Source organism: Anser cygnoides, chromosome 2, assembly GCF_040182565.1.
Source record: "Anser cygnoides isolate HZ-2024a breed goose chromosome 2, Taihu_goose_T2T_genome, whole genome shotgun sequence".
Lineage (NCBI taxonomy): Eukaryota > Metazoa > Chordata > Aves > Anseriformes > Anatidae > Anser > Anser cygnoides.
Window position 1 is genome coordinate 23,190,299 of NC_089874.1, and position 25,325 is coordinate 23,215,623.

The window sequence follows — 25,325 nt, forward strand, 5'->3', positions numbered from 1 at the left end:
GTAACACAAAAGATATTTGAAATTACGGAGAGCTTCAAGTTATGGAAGTGTTTCTTTCTATACACACCTCAGAGAGCAGAAACGTGAGGGAGATCCCAGGGTAGAATAGCTGATGCACAAAAAACTTGCACAAAAGCTGGGGGAATTCACAGAACCATAGAATGGCTTGGGTTGGAAGGGACCTTAAAGATCATCTAGTTCTCCAAACCCCTGCCACAGGCAAGGATGCTGCCCACTTGATCAGGTTGCCCAGGGCCTCGTCCAAGCTGGTCTTGAACACCTCCAAGGATGGATGAGACATCCACAATTTCATTTTGAGATGGAATTCATCTTGAGAAAAGTTTCCTGAAAATAGTTTTGTTCACTCTGGAGCTTCAACGCCTTCTCTTGCAAAATTGCCATGTAACTGTCTCCTCTCTGAAACTCGGTTACTAGAAATTGCTTACTGATCTCACTACTGTCTTACCTTGCTTTGTGGGGAATTTTGGTTTTTTGGGTGGGATTATGTGCCCTTGTTGAGGTTCTTGTCTAAACAGTTCAGGTATCGCGAGAATTAAAAACTGCGTTGTAAAAATAGACCTGCTGAAAATAATACTTTTAATTCATATAAATGTATGTGTGCCATCAATACTTCTTTAATTCACTGTGCAGTTTGGCGTTTCAGATAACAGCATGACATTTGGCTTTGAACTCCTGAGTGCATTCAGTATGGAGATACTTTAACATTAGCTATTTGCTTCAGGCCACAGGTTTTCAAACTAGTAAAGCAGCATTTACTGTTGCCTAGTTTTCACAGATGTTAGAATTTGTGTAAATTAGAAACAAAAATAATATTGCTTATGTTAAACAACAGTACAAGAGTAGGCTGGAGGTTGCCTTATACTACTGGAAAAAGGCTGGTGTTGTCTTGGCACCTAAAGAACCATGTACCTCCTAGCTTCTGTATGATTTTTGGTAGATGATTTCTGATGTTATCATATTAGTTTCCTAGTTTCCAGAACTTTAGAAAACTGGTTTGCTTCATAAGACTAAGAAGCAAAACTGATTTGAATTGTAAGGTACCTCCATTAATGTGTTTTCAGTAATGGAGAAATACACCCTACTAAAAACTGTAAGGTGATTAAAAGCAGAATAAGTACGTGTTGTATTCTATCTGGAAGCATGTAATGGAATTAACATGTCTGGGTTTTAGTTCATTCCTCAAAAATACTTATTTGGGGGTGGGGAGGAGGCAGGTTGCACTTCAAAGCCCACAGAACTGGGGGGAAAAAAGGCATTATGTTCCAATAGTTGGTCTGTTAATTACCATCACGCAGACAGAAAGCATCTTTAAAATGCTGCTGCTTTTTTAACGCTTTTGCAGAAAAAATATTATTTCACCTTTTTCTGTTTCTAAGTTGCTTCCCCCAGGAAAAGTGAACCGCTTATGATGCGTTATGAAAATTGCAGTCTGTCAGTCACTTGAAGTAGAATCTTGAGTTGGACAAGACTACTTGTCCTGCTTTTCTTTCCTTAAGGAATTGCTTTTAATAGACTGAGATTTACTGTTTTTTATATTCACAGGACTGTGCTAAAGAATAATGACTTGAGATCAAGACAAGAATTAACTACTCACCTCACCAATCAGTGGCCTTCCCCAGGAGCTCTGGATGTCAATGCTGTTGCCTTGGACACTCTACTCTATAGAAAGCACAATCAACAATGGGATGAGTAAGTTGAATATTTAGATTCACCTTTAAAGGATCGGAGAAACTCAAAATTATGTATTTCCCTTAGCATACTCTTAAATGTATTCTATTAGAAATACCTGTTAGAACATATAAGGATCAGTATGCAGAAAAATTCTGTGTTTCTCACTTAACATAAAAATTTCCTTCCTTTGGATTAGGCAAAAGAAAAAAAAATGTTTTCAAAAAAAAAAAACAGTCTTTTGGGAAACACAAAAAATAGAGACTGATTAAATGAAGAAAGATGAATAAATTTTTTCATTAGTTATTTCTCTAAAAAAAAAAAAAGCTTTTTGAGGAAAATATTTCTAGTGGGATCTTTAAATGTGTTATTATTTAAACTTATCACTTGTTTTACAGAAAAAGTTTTCAAAGTCTGGATCAATTTTCAGCAGATGTTAGTCTTTCTCAAACCTCTCTGGATCCAGGCCACTCACAAGATGGAAAGCAGGATGGAATAAACTTGTTAAATGAAGGTACAGAGCCATTCCAGTGGGTTCATTTTCTTTTATTCTTCATGGTTCTGATCTTCAGACCCCATGAGATGAATTTTCAGTCTGAGAGAGAGGTTGAAGTGCATCTTTTCTCTGTTGTTATGCATTTTTTTTTCTGTTTCTCTAAGTACTATATTTCAATTAAGTCTGCATTTCTTCAAGACTCCCCCTCACCCCCAAACAGGACTCTGTGATATGTTTAAGGCTAAGCTTCAAATGTGTTGCATGTCCTCCTTATCCATCCCATAACCTGAGAAAAGCATCTTCCTGCTCTAACTAAATCAAATCTTAATCCCACTGCTGTTTCTTAAAAGAAAATTTAAAGGCACTGTATTTGCAACTACCACTGTCATTCTTACATCTTGCTTTCAACATTAATTTATGGAGATGCAGCCTAATAATGTATATAGTTTTAAAAACAAAACCAAAAAAACATGATATGGGCCGTGCTAGTACATAAATGTAATATACCACCCCCTTCAAAATCTGTATGCTTATCAAAGTGTAACTGCTCCATCTTGTGGACAATTGTGAAAAGCAGAAGGATTCTGGAAGACTTCTGAAATAGTGATATTTTGGGTACAGAACAGAAAATACCATAAGCATTTTTCTTTATCTAATCAAATAGTTGCTTTAGACTCTACAATACAGGGCCATAACTGCAAAGTTTCTTTTAGAATATTAAGCACGCAAAATTTAGAACTTGTTAAAAACAATAAACAGTATTAAAATTCAAATGTTTCAAGTTAGCATGGGGAAAATGAAATACAAACAGCATGTTTGTTACGAAGAGCAATCTTGTGCTGATCTACTTAGAACATTTTTTCTTCTGCAGCATTAATCCTTCGAAGTTTATGCCCTCTTTAATCTTCCATGAATTAAGGTGTGGCAAAAACACTGGTAATATTTTAGGTTCTGATTTCAGGACTCTGTCTTTAAAGGCAGCTTAATGGCTCACTTCTAAACTAGTGAGGTCCATCAGTACCTAAGCTTTAATATAGTTTTGTAAGAAATAATATTTTAACATGTGTAGTAGTTCTACTCAGCTGAGCAGCTGGGCTCCCCCACAACTGCTCTCTCTCTCCCCCTCCTCAAAGGAAAAGGGGGAGAAAATACAATGACAAGGGCTCAAGGGTTGAGCTAAGGACAGGGAGATCGCTCAGCAATTATTGTCATGGCCAAAACAGTGTAGGGAGATGAGAGAAATTTATTACCTATTACTAACAAGCTAGAGCAGTGAGAAACTAAAAATAAATAAATAAATAAAAACACCTTCCACCCATACACCCTCTTCTACCTCCTCCCACCAAGCAGCACAGGGATACGGGGCATGGGGGCTGCAGTCAGTCCCTGATGCTTCGTCCCTGCCGCTCCTTCACGGTCACTCCCTGCCCTTGCTCCCCGTGGGGTCCCTCCCACGGGATGCCGTCCTTCTGAACTGAGCCTGCGGGGGCTGCCCACAGGCAGCAGCTCTTCAAGCACTGCTCCCACACGGCTCCGTACCACGGGGTCCATCCATCCCCCAGGAGCAAACTGCTCCAGCACGGGTCCCCCACGGGTGGCAGCTCCCCCCAGACCCCCTGCTCCTGCGTGGGCTCCTCTCCACGGGCTGCAGCTCCGGCCCGGGGCCTGCTCCTGCGGGGGCTCTCCATGGGCCGCAGCCTCCTCCAGGCCACATCCACCTGCTCCACCGGGGGCTCCTCCACGGGCTGCAGCGTGGAGATCTGCTCCGTGTGGGACCCGTGGGCTGCAGGGGGACAGCCTGCTCCACCAGGGGCCTCTCCACAGGCCGCAGGGGATGCCTGGAGCACCTCCTGCCCTCCTGCTGCACTGACCGTGGGGGCTGCAGGGCTGGTTCGCACTCCATCCCTCCCAGCTGCTATCATGCCATCAGGTTTTTTTGTTTGTTTGTTTGTTTTTCCCCTTCCTTAAATCTGCTCTCCCGAAGGCCCAAGAAGCATCGCTCATGGCTCAGCTCTGGCCAGCAGTGGGTCCCTTTGGAGCCATCTGAAACTGGCCCTTTTCTGACACGGGGCATCTTCTGGACTGTACTCACAGAGGCTGCCCCTGCTACCAAACCTTACCTCGTGAACCCCTGTATAACATGTCATTTATTTTTTCCATAATTCATTTTTTGATGGAAGGGTTGCTTTTGTTTGTTTGTTTGTTTTTTCCTTGCATCCTTCCTGACAAAAATAAAGCTCTTCTGTCAGTAAAAGGAGGTACAATTTTAAGAAATGTTACTTTATACTGGTGGACTGGCCTGTTAGTAAAATCTTATGCTTGTGACCTTTTTAAGCTTTTTTAAGTTTAAAATGATTTATTTTATTCTGCAGGTGAGACAGGAAGATGAAATATGGAGATATTGATAATCAATTTCTTTATTTTGTGCCAGCTCATCTAATAAATTCAATTATAACTTAAATGGCTATTCTGAGAAGGAAGGAATTGTCTGATACACACTTATACCTTTAAGCATGTTTCTTGTTTACTGTCAAGTGTGTTTGGATGACAGGGTAGATGCTTGCACTGCCACTGTTACACTGCAGGGCTTTTTCCAGTGTCAGGAGTGTAATGCACATCAAATTACCAGGAACAAAAACATTTTGTTTTGTGAAAGAACTACATTCTGGTTCCAGATAATTCTACTCCTTTCCAGGGATTCAAAATTAGATCTCTGGTACTAATACCATATTAGTAATATCATTTCCATTTATAATGTACTCAATTAAAGCCAATGCTTGAATTGGTAATTTCTATTCACCATGTAGACTGACCAGCCCAGCCTGTAATGCAAATCTCTGTTTCGCATGGATAGGGAAGGTATAAATAACATCTCTTCCATAACTGCATTTGTGATGAATGCATGTGCTAAAGCAGGAACATGTAATAGTCTAGATGAAAGTTGTCTTGTCTTTTTTTTTTTTTCCCTGTTCCCTCTTTGTTTGTGGTCAGGTCATCTTGTGCTGTAATGATTCACTTAATCCTTGTTTTTCCTAACAGGGAAGGAGGACACTCCATCGTTGCTTGGTCTTTGTGGCTCTCTTACTTCAGTAGCAAGCTACAAATCGCTAACAAGTCTGAAATCAAGTGAATATCTTGCAAGTCCCACAACAGAGATGACAAGTCCAGGCTTAACACCGTCTTGAGATGCACACGAACAGGAAGAGCTTTGCGTTATATGCATTTGGTTTATGTTCTATAATATGACTTGCAATGAGACTGCTAGTTCTAAGTTAAAAATAAGCTGCTTTATTTATTTTTTTTCACAGTTACCGGTTTAATTCACAAATTCTCTTAAGTTTTCATTCAAGTTTTTTTTTTCTGCCAGAGGACTCTTTCAGATTTTCTGCTTTAGTCTTGAATTATTTAAAACTCTCGGTCAGGTACAGAGCATATACTCTGATACTTCTGGCTGATTTTTAAAATGAAGCAGTTGGAAATCAGTCCCCTTACTTAACTGCCATGACCTTTGTTTCTCCTTGCAGTGGTTAACAGCCTGGCCCTACTATAGCCATAGTGCTTCTCTGCAGTGCTTTAAATATCAATTCTTGCAGAAAACACAGGGAATCCTTAATGCCAGTCTTTGTAGGCAAATAAATATTTTACTTAAAAATCCATCTTTTCATCTGTGTATGTTGCATAGGACCTCAAATAGCGTATTTAACCTATCAAGAGCTCTTCTCAAGTTGATTCAATGTTAGATTTTGCATTCTTATTAGCATCATGGCACTTACAAGATGTCTGAATCGCACTGAAGAATCACACTGAAACACTCCTAGTAATTCTTAAAGTTGCATGAGAATAACAAATACAAGTTGATCATCTAAATCAGTCATACTTAGTAATTTGTAAATATTGAGGAAACTCGCTAAATTTCAAGCTTTTGAGTGACCTGGCTTACAAATAATACTCTGTGAGGAATTTTTTGGCTTACTGGCCTTGCTAGAAAGAGAGGGACTAAGGATGGTGGGGTTAGCACCTTGGGAAATTTGGATCGTACATTTATTGGCAAGATCCCAAGGAGAGTGAAAAAGGGGAAACAAAGACAATGTGATGGTATTCTCATGTTAAAGGTTTTTCTCATTCCTGTAGTAGTGCAATAGGTATTTTCCTTGATTAGGTAATACAGCAAATCTTATTTAAGTCAGTTTTCTCAAATTATTTGCCATTTATTTAAATTACAGATACAAAAAGCCTGCAACATTTTTTTAAGTGAAACTAACTTTCCAGATTACCCTACGGTTTTGAAGTTTGCAAATTAATTTTTGAATTGCAAACTATATTCTTAATTCTTTGTAAGATAAAATGGATCCTTTATCTAAGAATTTTGCTAATCAAGGTAATGCTTCTCAATATGATTAGTAACTTTTTAAAAGAAACTTAAGTGCATGTAAGTATGTTGTATTTATAAGTGCTAGGGAAAATGCTTTTTTTGTGCCAAAGAAGTTTCATAAATTGTTTACATGAGTAGCTGCAATACAAGACAGATTTTTAATTGCTTACTCTTGGATGTTTACAGTATGTCACTACACTCTGTATGGTTTTAGTTGATTTGCCTCTTGTAATGGTACCTTGGCACTACTACAATGGTCTGGTCATCTTAGAGTGGGCTTGAAAGAGAGAATTCATTCTTACCTTTACCAAAACTGCAGGAAACATACAGCCTCTGTAAGTGTGGGGCTTCATCTGTCTGGAGCTCAAGGCACTGTTGTATTTAGCTGCATGAGGTTCAAGATGCTTCGTCTCAACTCTAGTCCACGGTGCTGGAGGTTACTGCATCCATGACAGGGTAAATGAATACAGAGGCCATTTTAATGGAAAAGTTTAAAGCAGCTTAGCAAATTCCACAGGCCTTGTCTTTCAAGCCCTCGTGAACCCACTCAGTTAATTTCTCTGTAATAAACTCTATTAAGTCCTTTCATACACTGTCAGAATGTACATTACTTCATGTAACTGTTCTTTGGTTATTACATTAAGTACATGTTCTCTCATGGCAGTCGAGTAACATTATTAAATACTAATTTGTAAGTTAGAGTTGCATTTTTATTACAAATACAATGAGGGAATGTGGATTCCACAAGTTAACATCCTACATCAAGGTGTAGTGATTTAATCAGTCTTGTTTGCTGTTAAACACTTCTCCCACTTCATCAGTATTTTGGAGGGGGCTATTATCATGATCTTTAGTCATGTTAGCTGATGGCTCTTTTCTTGGAGCTACTGGTGTGAAATTCATGTGTCATTTAACTGAAGTCTTTTATGTAGTCTGACACCACTGTGAGTTTCTGGGTGTCGTTTTGTGCATGGGAAATCAGTTGTGTGTGTCTTTCTCAGTTCTAAACATGAATCATTTTTCAGAAAAAGAAAAAAAAAAGAAAAAATGCCAAAACTGTATGTTTTGTTGCCTTGACGTTCCATAAATGTTGCATGTAAATTAAACATTTTGTATCATCACTAATTACTAGTTTTTGTCTCTGTTTTAATCAAACAAAAGAAGACTGTTGGCAAATTACAGTACTAGTGGGCTTGCAGCAAATTCTCTTCTTGGAAAACAGAGAGACTTGGTTGCTGTATTTCACTCTGTGGTCCAAAATCTGCTGTTACTGCTTCCTTTCTCTTCTACTAGAAACTCAAAAGAAGGCCTAAAAGTACTTTAGAAATCACAAGGGGGGAACAGTGTAAAATATCTCCTAGGGCAGTACCTCTTGCCTGCATCATATGCTGTAAACTTTGTACCTAATGTCTTTACTACTCAAGCATTTTTCAGTGCGTGCTGAATTTTCATGAACGCCAAACACACCCTGGGATACCTTCTTCATAACAGAGTACGACTGACATCCATTTCTTGGGTAAAGCACATAGAAATATGCAAAAAGTAAACAAAATAAATATCAAGCACTTCTATTGAAAGAAGGGAGGGGGGCATGGAGGAGGCAGGAAGTTTTGATTCCGTAAGTGCTTACTCGCAAAAGAGATGCAACATTTCACACGCTGTGTGTGCTATGCACCCTAGCCAGAGCCCTTGCCTGCTGTAGTAGCAAACTAAATGTGTCCCTGCCTTCAGGTGGATACACACTTGAGTCAAACAGGCATGGAACCACCTGTGTTTATACCAGCAAACTTGGTCTTCAAAACCAGGTGACCCCAGGCAAATGGCATATGGGGGAATGGAGCCTGCCTCTGTCTTAAAGCTTTGTGAAATATGCAAGCTGTCATGGGTCGCAAACATGTGAGGGAGCATTCCTCCCAAACACCTGTACAGGCACCTGGCTTCAGTGCCTGCATGTGCTTCAGTTTCCTAGTATGTGCACACACTAAGAATATCATCTTAAACTAAGAGGCCAACGCAGCACCTGTCGGAGTATTCACCATGCTCTCTGGGTTTCTAATAGGCACCGTGTATTTTTTTCCAATTTGACCTAAAGCATTTTCTGTTTTAAATGAATCTGAGAAGACTCCAAAGTATGCATTTACACAAAATACAGAGCTTCAAAATTAAACATGTATTAACCAAGAATAAGTGAGCATTTATTGAATTCATTCTGTATCGACCATCTTATGGCAGGATAATCAACTCATACAATAGAGGCCTAAATATTTTCTAAACATTGTTTTAAGTAAGTATCCAGCAAAATATTTAATCAGATTGAAAATTAGCAGTGGCAGTTGTTACTCTTCATCATTCTGGCCAGGATTATTTTTTCCCCTTTTAACCATCACTGAGGAACTGTCGAAACACCTCTTTTTTCTTCTCTCTAGTGCAAAAGAAGTCACAGCATTTTCAATGACAGTTTCCAGATCATGTATTTTTCTTAGTCTTAAGGGGGGGAGGGAGGGAGTGAACTCATCCCTTGTTAAACAGTTAAAAAATGAAGTTGCATTTAGGTACCAAATGTAGTGGCAGAAAGATGCCTTGACTGATTCAGATCTGGCAGAAGTTTTGCCATATGTTTTGACTTCTCACAGTTGGATGGAGAATTAAGGATGTTGGTTTGATTTTTCATTTAAATGACTAAAGAAAGACTTCCCGTATTCATATGTGCTGATCATTATGGCACAGGCAGGAGCAACTTTAAACAGCCGTGGAACAATACCTGCCCAGAAAAGAAAGTATTCATTCTCATTTGTTTTCAGACTCGATCACTAGTACCATTTAGTGGTCGTAATGTATTGATTCCAGAGTATAGCACGGTAGAACTGGGATTCTGTGTGTCTGCTTTCCTCAACACACCAACATTACTGACAGAGGCATTACCACTGTCAGAATACTCCACCCTCACCTCTGCCATCCTGGGTGGCCTGCCTGACTCAGGTGGCTCAGGTGCATCCTGTCTCTGCCCCTTCTGTCTCCCCACAGAGGTGGAGCAGCCTGACGTGCAGGCCTGGTTTGCTCTTGCACAGAAGAGGTGACTGGGGCAGACTCTGCGCCCTCCCACAAGCAGCAGTGCAAACTTGCTGCTTGCATGGGGAAGCAGAGGCTACTGACCTCTCAGATGGGAGGAGAAGAGGTTCAAGAAGTCCTGCATCCTGAAATGGGGGAAGACGGGCACAAAATTCTCTCCGTGGGTATGCATGTCTGTTGCTTTATGTACACAATCTATTCCATAACTGATAGTGTTCACAGAGAAGGAAACATCATATATTTTGTGCATGTTAGCATCTAACAATGACTTGTTAATTAAAATGCTATCTCTCTAGTCTGTTCTTTTTTTATTTTTTTAGAAAGATGTCAAAAGTTTTTACCAGCAAGTAATCCAGCAATCCCATTTTTAGCGACAATTTTCCTCATAACTGCCCAGGTTGATGCACTCTGTGGAACTCAACGTAGTACAACAAAACAACAAATTAAATAACACATAGAATCCAACAGAAAAATATTTTTAAAAATCAGACAATACAGATGTAGTGATTAGGTTTAATTTATCTTATGTTAATTTTATCCATACTATTTATACAGGATCTTAAATTCATACAGTATAATAATTCCTATAATATTCAAGTTCAAATAGCATGACAAGGAAAAAAAAATGTACTACTGCCTAGGGTAAAATATACAAACAGAGACAATATCCCTTTCTAGAGTAACGGGCAGTACTGAGAAAAGTCACCTAGGTTTCACATGAGCCAGTCTCTCTCCATGTCCCTTTATACATGCAGCTAAAAGAGGATTGTTTCCTCCAGATTTTTAAATATGGTATTTAAACAGTTTACCTTTTATGGTAAACTGAATCTAAAGGTAAGTTTTGAGAATTAATGTAATAAGAATAAATCCTAAGAATGAGTATAATAATTAAGCCTAGCACACTACGTTTTACATCTAAGTTTACAAAAATAAAATCTCAACGAAGTTTTATTTGAGTTTAAGGAAGTATAGGTCTATAAGAGGTGGATTGCAGTGGCCTTGTAGAGCTAATCCAGATACCAAGGAACCTGACTGCAGCAATACCACTGCACTGTAGACATATGCAACTGTTTTAAACGGGGGGATTTTTTGTGCTATTTCACTGTGCACATGCTGTTTTCATTGATCTGTAATATAAAGTTTTCTTTCTTTCTTTTTTTTTCCCTAGATGAAAGCTAAAATAGTTTCATAGAATGCTGCAAAATGTTTTTGCGGCCATAAAGAAACAATATGTAGATAACGATATGTAGTCAGCATCCAGCTCTAACAACTGGATTTGGAAAGAACTTAACTAGTACAAATTATAGCTAACCACACTGAAATTTAAAACATATCTAGTTAATATCGGCCTAATAAGTATTTGGCAGCTACCTGTGATTCAAAGCGGTATTACCAATGAATTCTTACGTTCATCAGCACAAGGAAAAAACTGAAACACAGTAACAATTTTTATTTATTTATTGGTCTTTGACAGTTCTGTGAAAGAAACATATGTCTTTCAAGAAGTACACCAGAAAAAAAAAGAATTACCCAAGAGAATGAAACCTTATGCTAAAATGTGAACATTAAGTTTTCATGACATCTTTCTGAACTAGGGCATTTAAAATAGTTTCTAAGCAGAAACTAATGTTTGGTTACTCAGTCTATTTAAGGTTATTTAATCTTAAAGCCACAACCTAATATATTTTCACATTATTGGAAGGTCCTCTCTGTTTCAGGCCCCAAACAATGGAAAAAAAAATAATTTAGATACGACTTGAATTGCTAGAAAATGTAGTGGTGCTCTACTAAACACATTAAAAAAAATCCTTTAAAGCTGTTGGAGTAGTCACTAAAATGCCCTCAAAAATAATTTATTTGAAATCACACAAAAAGAAGGTAAAAAATACAGAACCTGAGCAGAGAACTTGCTCTCTGTAGCTTAACTAAAGAAAAATATTTTGAATATACCACTCATAAGAGTTACAGTACTATTTTTATTTTCTATCACTGACTGGTAATGAATCTGAAAATATTTTTTCAATTATTTTAATCTACTCAAAACTCTTTTTTGATAGAGCACTGATGATATGAATGTTATTTTAAAAAATGAAAATTTTCCCTATTTATAAATAAATGTATATAAATTTGCAATTAGTCTGCCTAACTATAATAAAAAAAATAGATTTTTGTGTTTGTATTTTATACCACCATATTTACATACATTGTACTCTACTCACACCTTTTCCCTACTCTCTGTCATTAATAAGACATTGTGTTTATCCTAGGAGATAAAGATTATCTGATAAGGTGTTCCAATTTGGAAAAGAAAAAAGGCCTAGTAATAGATTTCTAGATAAATTTTAGAAGAGAATTATTTAAAATTCCTATCAAAAGTCCATACACCCAAACATTATGTTTTATTTTTTTCTTCTTTACCATTGCTAAGAGAACCAGCTTCATTGAATGTATTGAACACAAGTATTATTATTATACAGTTCTACGGAAATTGCTGAGTAATTTGAACTAAAGAAAAATATGGGTGTTCAACAAGAAACATGGTTGGAAGACAGTTTAAAACAGCTGTGTAACAATGTAATTAGCAGCACCTTACTTTTTAAGGTCTCACTCTCCCAAAGTTCAGTCTGCCTATGTGTTTTCACTACATCAAATGGCAGAGTTATGACAGCTGCAATCTATTAAGAAAAAAAACTATAGTTTTAATGTTATAGCAGCAGCAATTAAAAACTAATTAAAATTACATTAAACTGTACACAAGTTAAAACTAGATTTGTTATTCCAAGAACCTGCTATTATTGAAGTCTTGTATCCCAGAACACTGTAAATTATTCAGATATACTTAATCAGCTTGAATGCCAGGCCATGTGTGTTTAAAATAGATGCATACTGAAACAAACATAGTGTCTGAGAGAACCATGCAAAACCATACCAACTATAAATAGCTTGTCAGCAACAATAATAAGAGTAGAACTAGAAACAGAAAGACATACTTACAGAGCCAGATGCCGCCCCGGAAGTAAAAGCAATAAAAAATGTTGGTTCATGTGCACCAAGATTCTTGCACATCATCTTCTTGAAGCGTTCATAATTATACCAGTACATTGCTATGGTTATAAAACAAATGAACAAACAAACAAACCTTGCATTACAACACATTGGGATCTCAAACACAGAAATTCAGTACAATTCTTGTATCAACTGAAGATGCAAAAATTCTACTGTGACAACAGGGGCAAAGAGAAACAAAAGCTGAAAACAAACTAAAAGTGTTCTCTGTTACTATCCATTGATAGCCCACTCAGCCCCCCTTATGGAATTCCCTTTGGAATATACACATATTCCAAATTTCTTCATATGATTCACATTACCTTAATCATTTTGTCATTCCCATAAAGTAACTCCTACCTTAATACAATCTAACACAAGCACTGCAAAACTCATATAACAGTTTTTTGTAAATGTGATTTAATATGAATTGACATGTAAGTTTCTGATTATTTCCTATGTATTCAGGGATATTTTACACATTTCATAGCTCTCACTAATTCTACAAAAATGTGTTTCATACAAAATGAAAGGTTCCTCAGGGCTGTCTCATAGTCTTGAGACACAGAGCATAGCATTTCATTCTGGCACAAGCAGGAAATGTGATTTTGCTTTCTGGAATCACTAAGGGGAGGCTTGCCTTTGAAAGTCCTCACAGAGGCATTCTGAGGAGTAACTTCTAGGAATAACATCTGTTTCTGTTCTGCTGAAATAAACTGCACTCTTTGTACTTTGACGAGTTTCAGTTAGAATGCAGATACTACTGAACTGAACTAGAGTGATTCCTTGTGGCAGTTGGTTAAATAAATGCTACAAATGACAGTTGCAGATGAAAGATGGCTGTGCCTTGTTCAGCACCGAGTTCTGTAGGTGGTGGCAGCAGAGAAATATCAAAGTGTTTTCTTGCTGTGGAAACCACAAGTCTCTAATGTTTTGCAGAAGTAGATGTAAGTGGTATCTCAGAAGGGTTTGAGGAAAACCTGCTAGTGAAATGTATGTAATCCTAATTTAGTATAAATTGTGAAAATCCAAAACTTTGAGCACCTGCAAGATTCCCTTCCCTACATACACTTCACGTTTATGTTCTCTGCAACACTGCTTAAAGAATGACTCAACTATTATTGTTAACCCAATTCCTGTGCTTATGGACATTCACAGCTTAAGTTTTATTTAGTCAGCTAGCTGTCCCAGGAACCTTCTTGGAGCATATCATCCACACTTGGGCTAGTAACACAGTGGGGTTCTAATTACGCTGTGCTGTTGGTATGGTCATTCTGTGCTACCTGAGTGTTTTCACAGAGCAGCTGCTTTCTTAATACAAATTGTTACACCAGCTTTAATTCCTCTTGAAAAAGCTAACTTCAGCAAACTGCAGCAAAGGCACAGGCTGTGCTGTAAAAACACGAGAAGCCATCATGCTGTTGGTATATCACTCAAAGTGCTATGACTGAAAGTAGTAAGGGGACATTTTAACTGCATAGAGAGTACTTATAAGAAGAAAAAAAGATTAGAAAATATATTTTGAAATGGCATTAATCATTAAACATGCATAGTTTTATATCATCAGAGTTTTGTGGCATTTAATTTTGGCGTTAAAACAAAATCCATCTTCCTTCCCTCATGCACTTGCTTGCTCATTCCTGGCTCTTTAATGATAATCCTTAACCTATAAGGCAGTAGCTGCATGTTAACATGTGCCTCTGCCTCTCCAGCATCCCACTAGAACCTACGTAGGATTGGGCACAGACAAGTGCCTGCTGGCTTTAAGTGAATGCCAAAGCAGCATGGAGATTGACTTAAAATCAGTGGAGAGGTTTTGGAGTGCTGGAAGGACAGCAGGCATGGATGTAAGAATCCGGAGAGAGTAAAGAACACACACACACCACCATACTGCTCTTTCCATTCTGTTAAAAGTAGTAAAGGGAAAGATGACTGGCTCCTGCCACGCTGATACAGACAAAAATCAGTAAGAGAACAAGAGTTTCTACTTGAATTCAGACAACAGGAGTTAGATGAAGGATTTTAGAGTTCCCTTCTGAAGCTTAGCAGAAGAGCCTAAAGGAATGATGCACTTGGCAGACAGGGAAAACAAGTAAATTACAAATAAATATTGAACAGGAAGCCCTTTAGGCAAAAGCCTCAGATGCATTCTTAATTCTGTTATCTAAGCCTTAGAGAAAGCATGTTGCCATAGGTTCAGAAGCCTTCCCTATGACAAAAGGTTAAATTAAGTCCCAACAGGGACCACCATCCTTTAGCAGGAAATGAAGTCTAAGCTCATTTTTCAAACTCCTACAGGTCGCAAAGCAAAAGAAAACAGGGTATTATTCATTCTGGAAACAAAACAGCTGAAATAGCAGCTAAATTAGTTAACAGAGCTAAGTTAAGTGTCCTTTTTAACTAAATATCCAAATCACCCCCACTCATCATGTAGTTACTTTGTTCACAGCCAATCTAAAATTTTCCTTGAGGTCTGCATCTAAATGTACTCTAATCCCATAAGAGTTCAAACCAAGGAGTGCTCCACCAGACTGTTTAGAAGCTCCAATTAAATTAGACATCAGACTATTTTACGAATGAGATAAGAGAACAAAAGAGAACAAAGATATCAGGACAAATCTTTCAAGGGTTTTCTGCCTCCAAAAATGGGTTTGAAGAGTTTTTGGGGGCCAACACAAGGTGTTCAAAGCTGTTATTCCTGATACTATCCAAGGGACAGAAATTGCTTCAAAAACAATTGATGCTTGATGATCCACAAGTGTTCTGACAGGGAAGGGTTCTCACTACTGTCATTAACAACTGGGAACACTGTCCTTAAGCAGTCTTGTCCAGTTACCTCTGTAGGTCCGGAGACAGCAGAGCTTTAACAAAATGGGAGAAACCACCATCTCCCCTGTTCCAGTTATCTTAAAGAATAGCTTAAGGCTAGCTATGCTCTGGATCAGACTTTTTCTTTTAGACTTTCAGCTTTGAAGCTTCGCTAACAAGTTGTGCTCTAGTTTCATCTTGTTTTGGAGCAGTTATACGAACTAATTCATCTTGGTAACAAAAATGTCTGAATACACTAGTGTGTCACCCTGTATTTGTACGTGTTTTCAGGATCAAGGATCAGAACACATATATGCAGCATGTCCCTCTATAAGGAAATAGCTACTATACCTACAACAGAAAAAAAATCCTACTGAAAGTCTTCAAAAATGGTCATTACATAAGCTAAAGATGAGAAGAAAGAGTCTGAAAATAGATAAAAGGAAAGTAACAAAGAACCCTATCTGGCATTCACAAACACACACACACACAAAAAAATAGAAAAAACACTAAAATGATAACACGTAAATCTCAGTCCTTCTTAAAGATAGCCATTAAAACTACATAAAAAAATAGAAAAAGTCTTAAAGTAATCATGAATAGACATGTCTTACATAACACAATGTTGCACCTGAAATAAACCCCACCTGAGAAAGGCACATCTCTCAGAACAGTAGAACTCCAGCCTCTCCACAGGGAAAGCCACCCATCTGTAGCCACTTTACTGCTGATGCACATGTGCAGTTGCTTGTAGGACAACTTCCGATACTGCATTCTAGTTCTGATCAGCTCCAGGGGGCTCACTACAGTAACTGAACCAACTGAAAATGAGAGAAATGTGGGCTGTTTAAAAATTGAGATTTACTATTAACATTTCCTGTTCATTAAAAAGTCAGGTTTCACATTGTTTTATATATTTGATTTATAGAATCATAGAACCATGGAATGGTTTGGGTTGGAAGGAATATTACAAATCACCCAGTTCCAACGCCCTGCCATGGGCAGGGACACCTCCCACCAGACCACGTTGCCCAAAGCCCCATCCAGCCTGGCCTTGAACACCTCCAGGGATGGGGCATCCACAGCTTCCCTGGGCAGCCTGTGCCAGGGCCTCACCACCCTCTGAGTGAAGAATTTCTTCCTTATATTTAATCTAAGCCTACCCTCTTTTAGTTCAAAGCCATTACTCCTTGTCCTGTCAGTACACCCCCTGACAAAGAGTCCCTCCCCATTGTTCCGGTAGGCCCCCTTTAGGTACTGGCAGGCCGTTGTAAGGTCTCCCTGGAGCTTTCTCTTCTCATGTTGAGCTTCTCATCCACCAACACCTCCAGGTCCTTCTCCTCAGGGCTGCTCTCAATCAATTCTCCACCCAGCCTGTATTTGTGCTTGGGATTGCCCTCTCCCAGGTGCAGGACCCTGCACTTGGCCTTGTTGAACCTCAGGAGGTTCGCACAGGCCCAAGCCTGTCAAGGTCCACAGCATAACAGCTCTTATTCTACCAGTCGCTCTCACAGCTGTCACAAGTAGAATGAGGAACTGCACCGTCAGAGGTTTCTAAGAAAGCCAAAAAAGACCCAAGCTACTTTTACAATAGATGGACAAAAGCATAAATGAAAGTAAGAAAATATAAAAGCAAATTCAGTAAAAATAAAACCAGTACGAGTCCAATTGTCATTTTCCTTGTAATTACCTGTGCAGCTTCCACTATAGAAAAGAAATGTTTGATATTAGATTCACCACAGAACTGTCTTAAATTAAACCATCCTAGGTAAAATATCCAAAGATGTAAAATTTTGAATGGATTATAAATGTTGTGAAACTATAATAGCAAAAATAAATCACACCATTCCATATGAGAGTCCTATGTTATCCAAAAAAATATGGTAAATTGGAGTGTTCTTTCCCATGCTCAGCTCTGTGTAATATTATCCCTTATTTACAGCCACAGCAAATTTTCTCAAGGGAAAGGGAAAGAAGAAAAAGAAAGAGAAGGAGAAGGAGAAGGAGAAAGAGAAAAGAGCATACAGGTATTTTTTTTCATTTTTTTCTTTAAACAGATGGGTACTTACATCTGCTTAAGGAACCTGCAACTATTGGAATGTGGTCATTATCCTTTCCTAGTCTGGACTTCAGAGCTTCACTCAGTTGGTCATAGCAGGTGAAATAGATAACTGTGGTAGGAAGTGCTATTATTCTAAAGTAAAAAAGAAGGAATTTAAATTAGTACAAAGAAAGCAGGAGCTTAAAGTCCACCATCTTGTGTGGATATTTTGCTGAAAAAAGAAGAAATCAAATTTTTAGCCGTGAGCTGTTTTGTATAAAGAAAAAGCGTTAATTCACAGAATCACAAAATTAGAATCACATAGCTTTGATTCACTGCCTCTAGCTTACAGTTTCAAATTCACAAATTTCCTAGTCTTCCTAGTTTTCTAGTTTTTCACATTATTAGGAAAAAAATAAGTAAAATGACGGTGGATTATCTGCCAAAATTTATTTCATGTCAGCTTCAGAACTGTTCCAATAAAGGAAAGAAATTGAAAGATCTGAATAGGAAGCAAATAAACCTTGTGGAGGTAGTCACTAACCTTACATTTTTATTCATTTAACAAGTGGAAGAGTATTTTCTCTATCTTAATCAACACTTACGATTTAATAAAAAGTGTGCCAATGTGTTCCACTAGGTTCTGTGACTTGGAACAGGATGGCTGTTACGTAACACTTAGTGTCTTGCAAGATGCAATTTTAATACACGTTGCATTTGACCACTTTCTTGGATCACTCATGGAGCAGGACATAATTATAGAGGTCTTAGTTACAATCTGCTCCAGGTTAATATAATTATAAAACACAAAACAGATTGAGGCTGTTTATCCTAAAAAGGTCATGTGGAGACTTGATAATATTTAAATATGTAAATTGCTCTTGTAGAGAGAAAAGTGTTTTCCATGGCAAAGTTGGACAGAAAAAAAAAATACAGTTCTTTGGAAGAAGATTCAAGATAGGTGTTTAAAAAAAATATAAGTAAGGGTAATGAGGTACAAGACTGGAGCGTCTGTGGAAACAGCTGTGTTGCACATTGCAGGTCATCAGTAACAATCTAGGCTAACAAATATCTATCAAAGTCTAACATTCTCTGACAATCGTGTTCGATCCTGTGATTCGCTAATGCTGTCAAGGGGATGGTTACAGTAAGGATACCACTTCTAAAAGGCAGAATGAAAAGACTGATGTCCCTGTTTAAGTACTGGGAATACATCAAAGAGGTTTCCAGGAGAAATTTCAAGAACTGGAGGAGATTATACTGTCTTCAAATGTTTACCGAAGTCTTAAAATCACTTATTTGTCTAAAAACGAAGTAAACTTTGACAGTACAATCCATAAATTGTTACCAAAAAAAAAAATAAAATTCAACTTACAGTGTTGGTGGAAGTCCACTCCACAGTGATTTAATTCCTTCTATTTTAATAATTTTTACAAATGCATCCTAAAAATATAACCAGGCAAACAATAATAATTAGCTGCAAAGCTTTTATTAAAAATACATTTCTAAAATTGCTTATCATTCTAAGATCATAATTTTGTAATTTCTTGTGCTAGCCATCAAATTTAATTATACAAATGGTTCCACTGAAGTGAACAGAAATATTTGTGCTTGAAATTACAAACTTCCTTCAAATTTTACAGGGCCAAAGCAGCAAGTTTTTGTTGGTTACTGACAGCCCTGTGAATAGGCTGTTTTCAGAACAAATACAGCACAGCAACAACATATGGAAACTCCACCAAACCAGTCAACTAGAATATTTTTTAAATAAATAACAAAATTTCTAGGTATGAAATAGAAATTCACTTTTCCTGGTTCTTCAACACTTGCTTTCTCTGACAAGGTGACAAAATATTTTTAAAATATACATGGTATGCAATATATCTGGAAGCTTACAACTATTATCACAGCTGTCCCATACATTTCCCAATCCACTGAGAGCAGAGGAACACTGAACTTTGAAGGACATTCAATTGAAATCATCTTCAAAAGACAAACTTCCAAATATTAGGATACCTAATATTCTTAAACTTTTCTGGGGGAAGAAACTGAGATTTGATGGAGTAGAATATGCTCAGTATGTCCTTATTACAAGGCCTCAGAAGATACAGAGCTGACAGGCCACAAAAGGACTATGAATTGGACTCAAAGGAAGAAAAAGGTAAAGAGCTTTAGAGGAGACAGCCATGATGGACAGATCAGCTGAGCATTGTGAAAACAATTTACAATTTACAAGACACAATTTATCAAGCCTGACTTGAAAAAATGGAGCTTTGAGATACCCCAAAGGTCTTAACACAATTTGACAAAAAAGACATTTTAGACAAAAAAAAAAAGACAGAAAAAGGCATACTAGTATCTTGTTTTCTCTATGTTTATTTTGTATCAGTTAGTATCAAACATATGCCAAATATTAACATATAATATATAAAAATAATTATAAATATATAAAATGTATATAAATAAATACAAATAAATCATAAATGAAATATAAATAAATTATAAACAGAAAATCAACAAATATACAATCCAGAAAGATAGAGATAGAAGATTGGAGAAAGAATGCAACTAAATCCAGTGCCTGTACAGCATATTTATGTACCTTATTAATTGCATGGACAAATATAGCAGAACTTTTTTATAGTTCAAGCATTGGCAAACGACAATGTCCACAACATTTTTTTTTTACTGCACAATTGGTCAGGTCTTGTTATTTATTTATTTATTTATTTATTTTTGATGAAAGGAAGTCCAGTGATATGACAGTCATTCTTCATGAATTACTTTGTCACAGCAAAACTGGGCATATAATAATGTCAGTGAGAAAACTAAGCTGTTTTCTAAAAATTATACAGTAAAATTAATTGAAAGCTTCAGGCAAGTTATTAATTAAAAAAAAATTAACACTGTAAAACCATTCAAGGAGACATTTCACAAACATTTCATTCTTCTCAAATATTTAATTCTGAAAAATCCTTGATCACATGTAATTTAATTGCATAGTCAAACAAAATGTTGATTAATGAGGCAGAATCAACATCTCTGACATCAATCCTGTTTCAGGTGTCTGGGTAAGTCCTAGTCCTACAAGTTACATTGGGTCCAGAATCTGACACATGAACTTAACTTTAAAAGCTATCTGCATCGTTCGTTCATTTCAAGAGCATACTGGGAGGTCTACAGACAGAAGAGACATAAACAGGTAGAGACAATCGGTACCTGCAATCAGCAACTACCAGCAATATAGTTCAAGTGGGGAAAATAAAACCGCAGAGAGAGTACTATGTGAGGAATGCCGTGCAACTGCTCTCTTATATGTCTTATGAACGGAATTTGTATTTTCATGAAGGTATCATTAATCATTATTTAAACTACACAGCGTAACTGCATGAATACCTTCTCAAACGATAAAAGGTTCTACCAAAACTTAAAATAAATAAATAAATAAATTTACATTATGCCATTTAGAAAATGTTTACAACGTGCAATTTTATATAAATATGAATTGTTCTTACCAATGTCCCTTTGAAATGTCCATTTTTCCTATACCAGCCTTTGATGTCCCCGCTCTCACAAACACATATATGATCCATAAGGCCATTGGAGTATACAAAACACTTTCCTAATGAAATGGTGTATAAGAATACAGTTAATAATTGTCAGATTGTTCTCACTCAGCAGCAATTCCAAAACAGATATAGTAGCAAGATAGATTTATTTCTGGTTAGACAAACAGGGATAAAATGACTTTGGAAAGTCAATGTCAATGAACTAGGTAAAAGAAAGGAGAAAACAAAGGTACTTCTCAGAGTGCCAGACTAAATGGAACTGCCCTCACTAGCTGAAGGAGACAAGTTTATGTTATGCTACCATCTGTTGAAGGCTAAAAACAGCTGTGCAGCAACAGTGACATGCATCCTGAATAGCACTGTTGTATGTAACTATGTAAATATCTTTCTGATTTTCAAATCTTTTATTAAGCATTCTCTGCATCCATGTTATGGGTGGAGATAGATAATCTTACATAATAATGTATTTGTCCCAGATCATCCTCTCTACTTGTTTTTGGTTTCTTCTACATCGTGTCCTTTGAATGTTTGATAAAACACTATATCGACATTACAAAACCTACTTTGAGTCCCACATCACATTTTCGAACTTTTGAAGAATTTAGAATTTACTAAAGAACCAGGATAGAAGACACAAGTATTTTTCCCAGTTTATGTCAAGAGTGACTGCAAATATTCATCTCCACATACAACATGGAACTTCCACAGAAGTCATCTCCTTTCCTTTTTAATATCATTTATTAATTACAATTAAATTGTAGGAATCATTGGCGTATCCTTGAGTACACAATGTATTAATCTATCAAGAACCTAGGCCACAAGTGACTTCGGTATGATTCACTACTCTTTTTCAAATCTCTTTGGATTTTGGAGGAGAGGAACTTTGTTATAGTATCATGATCATATTAGCCCTCTGATGAAATATTAGTTATTTAGTAATAGCTTTTTTTTTCTCAGTTGAGTAATAATTGTACATTTCTTCCACAATGAGAATACTGAGGAAGAGAGAAAATATAGCCTATTTTAAATGATATATATTTATGAGATAGTTTCCACTATCACTGTTTTGCCACTTTCAGTGGCACATTTTTTCTTTAACAATTTTAGTATTGTGGGTTTTTTTTTTTTTTTTTTTCCCCTCACTGACTCTGAAGAAACAAATGTAACTATTGGAAACAAATAAAGCCGTTCTGCTGCTTAGCATTTTGATAATTATCAGGTAGGTGTAACAGCAAAGATTGAAGTGTGTCCTCAATTACAGCACGTTTTAATTTACCTTTGGGGAATGGATTGCTTTGGGCTTGCAGTCGAGTTTTGACAACATCAAGAGGAGTTACTAAAATGAAACAAAGGAGCCATTTAGAAACCTTGTATACTCTGAAAAGAAGCTACAAATGTCTCATCATGAACTTCTTCTACAAAAAAAAAAAAACAAAAAAAAAAACAACTGTTTTACAAGGTAATCAGTCACAAACAAACAAACAAACAACAACTACATATATATCCTGTGTTTGCAAGTGACCAAATAAATCTTTTCTAATTTGCTAACAGTTGCACTGACAACAAATGTTAGAGATACAAAAAGCTCTTCAAAAAACTATTGTGTCATCTTGTATGAAAGTGTTAAAAGTTGTGCTATTATGCTCTACTGGTAATGGTCTGTAAGTGGTATACCACAAGGCATGTAAGATAAGGTTTTGGCCTCAAGCATTTTATTGTCATTATACCGTACGTCCTGTGATGGTAGGAAAAAATATTACAGCTTTTTATTTTTTACAGTAAAATATTACAGCACTTTTCATATGTTTATTCTTTTTTGTTAATCTGATTTTAATAGTAATGTTCAAAGGAAAAATATTAAATTCATGATTCTCTTTCCTCTGTGTAAAGAAGATCCAAAACTTTAGAGCTATTGAAAAGGAAATGAAGCTTTAGTGAACATTTTATTGATTTCCCTCCAGAACTTGAATTTTTTTACAGGCAGAGATATTGAACACTGCAGTGGCTTGTCAGCTGGACCACTCTTCAGCCTCTCCTGATTACACTGACTCAGGGCTACCTATGTACAATCAGCTAGTGCCACCTGAGTCTGTAAGGTATCAAAAATATCTATACAGTTGACATATATAACACAGGATCTACAACTTTATTAAGCAGCAGCTGGAGGCTGGGTCAAATACCCTAGCATGTGTTTTATTTGCTTAGCATCACCGGACACATTGTATAATGACAGAATAAAAAGACTAAAAATTTGACAAGGTCCTAGGTAAAATCCTATTTCATAAAAAATTTGGAAGGGTGGGGTAATCCAGATTATCCAGAATTTTGAAAGACTATCAGAAAGCTACCCTTAAAACTGCTTAGGGAAAACAAACAAACAAACAACAAAATGCTTTGACAGTGTAGGACACCGCAGCAAATAAATTGATCTTACTACTGAAGTGGTAACGTGAAGAGGACCTTTCACAGTGGCATGTCTTGCAGGATTCATTTTGTACTGTAAAGTAAACCTTTATTTAAAATCTATTTTTTTAAACAGCAGAAGGTATGGAAAACCATTTTTGTTATCTTGTTTCTTTCAGAAACCAGGCAATAAATTACTACACCAAAAGACATAGAATTAAAGAGTTAAAATTACTGTCGTTTTCAGAAATAGTTAACAATTATCAAGGACAGGAAAGATTTCAGTCAACCACCATGTTTGTTAAAATACAAAAGAATTATGAGAAAACTATCTAAAACCACCCTTATTGAACATATTAGCAGAAGGTTATAAACCACATATATGCAGACGTCTTGCTGAATTGAACTGAAGAGTAATCACTTTGCAAAGATTCTCTCTGTGGCAAGCTTAATAAGCCTTACCAAATAATGATGTAATTATAGCTCCGCAACAAGAAGCTATTGCTTGCTGAATACTGGTTGTTTTACTGAAGTTACCATTACTCATTTCAGCCATGGCTTTATCCTTGGAGAAGAAAAACCTGTTAAGGAACAGAAAAATATATTGCAAGACTTTGTTCAAAACTTGCAGAAGAATCAAGGGAAAAAAATATTTTTAATTTTCATTAATATATTGCACATAAGTGGCAATAACCTAAATATTAGTTTTCTACCTGTACACAAGGATCTCCAAGAGTATTTGCACCATGCTTTTCATACAACCCAAGTTTTCTAAATTATCGTAAATCTTCCCAAACATTTTTACATGAAAGGCAATGTTTAGACTGTTTGTAAACTACATTAAATAGTTAGTATGTATTACCTCTTGCTGCAACAAAGGGTTTAGGATCTTGTAAACTATCTGCAGACAGACAAATGCCCAACCTGTGGCCCACAAGCTGTAGCACAGCAGAATAATTCGTCTAGCCCTCCTCTTGCTTCTGTTGTTCCTGCGAGAAAATCCAGAGAGGTCTCCTGGTGATCCAAGCTGCAGCCCGCTGGTGATGACTTCCTGGCAAACTGCTCATACAATAAACAGCGACTATCTAGCATTAATGAGCATTAATGCTGCCTTTGAGTGTTAATTCCTTGGACAAATCCTGATGCATAGCTGCATAGACAAGGTACGGCTGCGCATCTTTGAAATGTACACACGGGATCTAAAAATATATTTCTATATCTATCATATACAAAATATATATAATATATATATCATTAGAATCTGTAACTAGCCAGGACAGGAAAATAAAATCATTAAAAAAAAAAAAAAGAAATAATAAAAACAACCCCCAAAACCACACAATAAACCAATTTTCGGGACATGAAATCAGAAATAGAGGAGTATCTTTAGAAATGCATGCACACTAAGCGCAGTTGTGACTTTGTTAGCTTGTGACTTTGTTAGTTTGCACTGATCTACGCTTTTTATTTGATCTACAGGAACGTAATGTTTTTTTTGCTTCCGCTAAGTTTAAGAGGGAAGGTGAGATGATTAAGCCGCGCGTAACAAGACTTGTCTCCCGGATGCAAACGTGCTACTTTGGGGACGGTTGCCTTTTCCAACGTGCTTTTCGTTTTATTTTAAGATCACTTTCAAAACGAGCGAGTGGGGCTGGGACCTCTGAGGGAAGCACGGCTGTCAGTCACGAGAACCGTGAGGCCGCGGAACCCGCCCCGTACCCCTGGGGCCGCCATTTGCCCCGCCCTCCCCTCACGCTCGGCCCCGCCCCCCGCTCCCTTCCCGCCCTCCCCGTACCGTACGCGCACGTCACGCGGGGCCGGCCCGGGGGCGGG

The 25,325-nt window shown here is 37.1% G+C and overlaps 2 protein-coding genes across 6 annotated transcripts in view; one reads left to right on the plus strand and one right to left on the minus strand.

The window, feature by feature from the left end:
* Positions 1–6,385, plus strand: part of RUNDC3B (RUN domain containing 3B) — a 51,486-nt gene extending 45,101 nt beyond the window's left edge. Inside the window, exons 9-11 of the mRNA XM_066991679.1 lie at positions 1,564–1,710; positions 2,088–2,203; positions 5,225–6,385. Coding sequence (XP_066847780.1) covers positions 1,564–1,710; positions 2,088–2,203; positions 5,225–5,370 — 409 coding nt within the window. The 3' untranslated portion in view covers positions 5,371–6,385. The remainder of the gene's footprint in view (positions 1–1,563; positions 1,711–2,087; positions 2,204–5,224) is intronic.
* A 2,092-nt stretch (positions 6,386–8,477) lies between these two features.
* On the minus strand, positions 8,478–25,288 carry SLC25A40 (solute carrier family 25 member 40). Of its 5 annotated transcripts, none has more exons than XM_013186962.3 (11): positions 24,417–25,288; positions 23,955–24,073; positions 22,366–22,425; positions 21,036–21,142; positions 18,896–18,963; positions 17,549–17,673; positions 16,127–16,300; positions 12,621–12,730; positions 12,220–12,301; positions 9,968–10,042; positions 8,478–9,318 (listed from the first exon to the last, which is right to left on the minus strand). In XM_013186962.3, exons 2-11 carry the CDS (start codon positions 24,046–24,048, stop codon positions 9,203–9,205), a joined length of 1,011 nt encoding a protein of 336 aa, XP_013042416.3. In that variant the 5' UTR covers positions 24,049–24,073; positions 24,417–25,288; the 3' UTR covers positions 8,478–9,202. The 5 variants fall into 5 exon arrangements, with proteins under 5 accessions (XP_013042416.3, XP_047917593.2, XP_013042415.3 ...); XM_048061636.2 differs by having other exon boundaries at positions 9,968–10,034; positions 24,355–25,288; XM_013186961.3 differs by having other exon boundaries at positions 24,355–25,288.
* Between the last annotated feature and the right edge of the window lie 37 nt (positions 25,289–25,325).

Bases quoted from the DNA above. Each gene is read 5' to 3' on its own strand.
- SLC25A40 (XM_013186962.3), bottom strand. From the start codon at position 24,048: ATGGCTGAAATGAGTAATGGTAACTTCAGTAAAACAACCAGTATTCAG. The intron at 12,731-16,126 runs GTGGGGTTTATT...TTATAACCATAG, and splicing joins GAGAGATGTGCCTTTCTCAG to CAATGTACTGGTATAATTAT. The intron at 12,302-12,620 runs GTAAGTATGTCT...TTTTCTTAATAG, and splicing joins CCGGGGCGGCATCTGGCTCT to ATTGCAGCTGTCATAACTCT.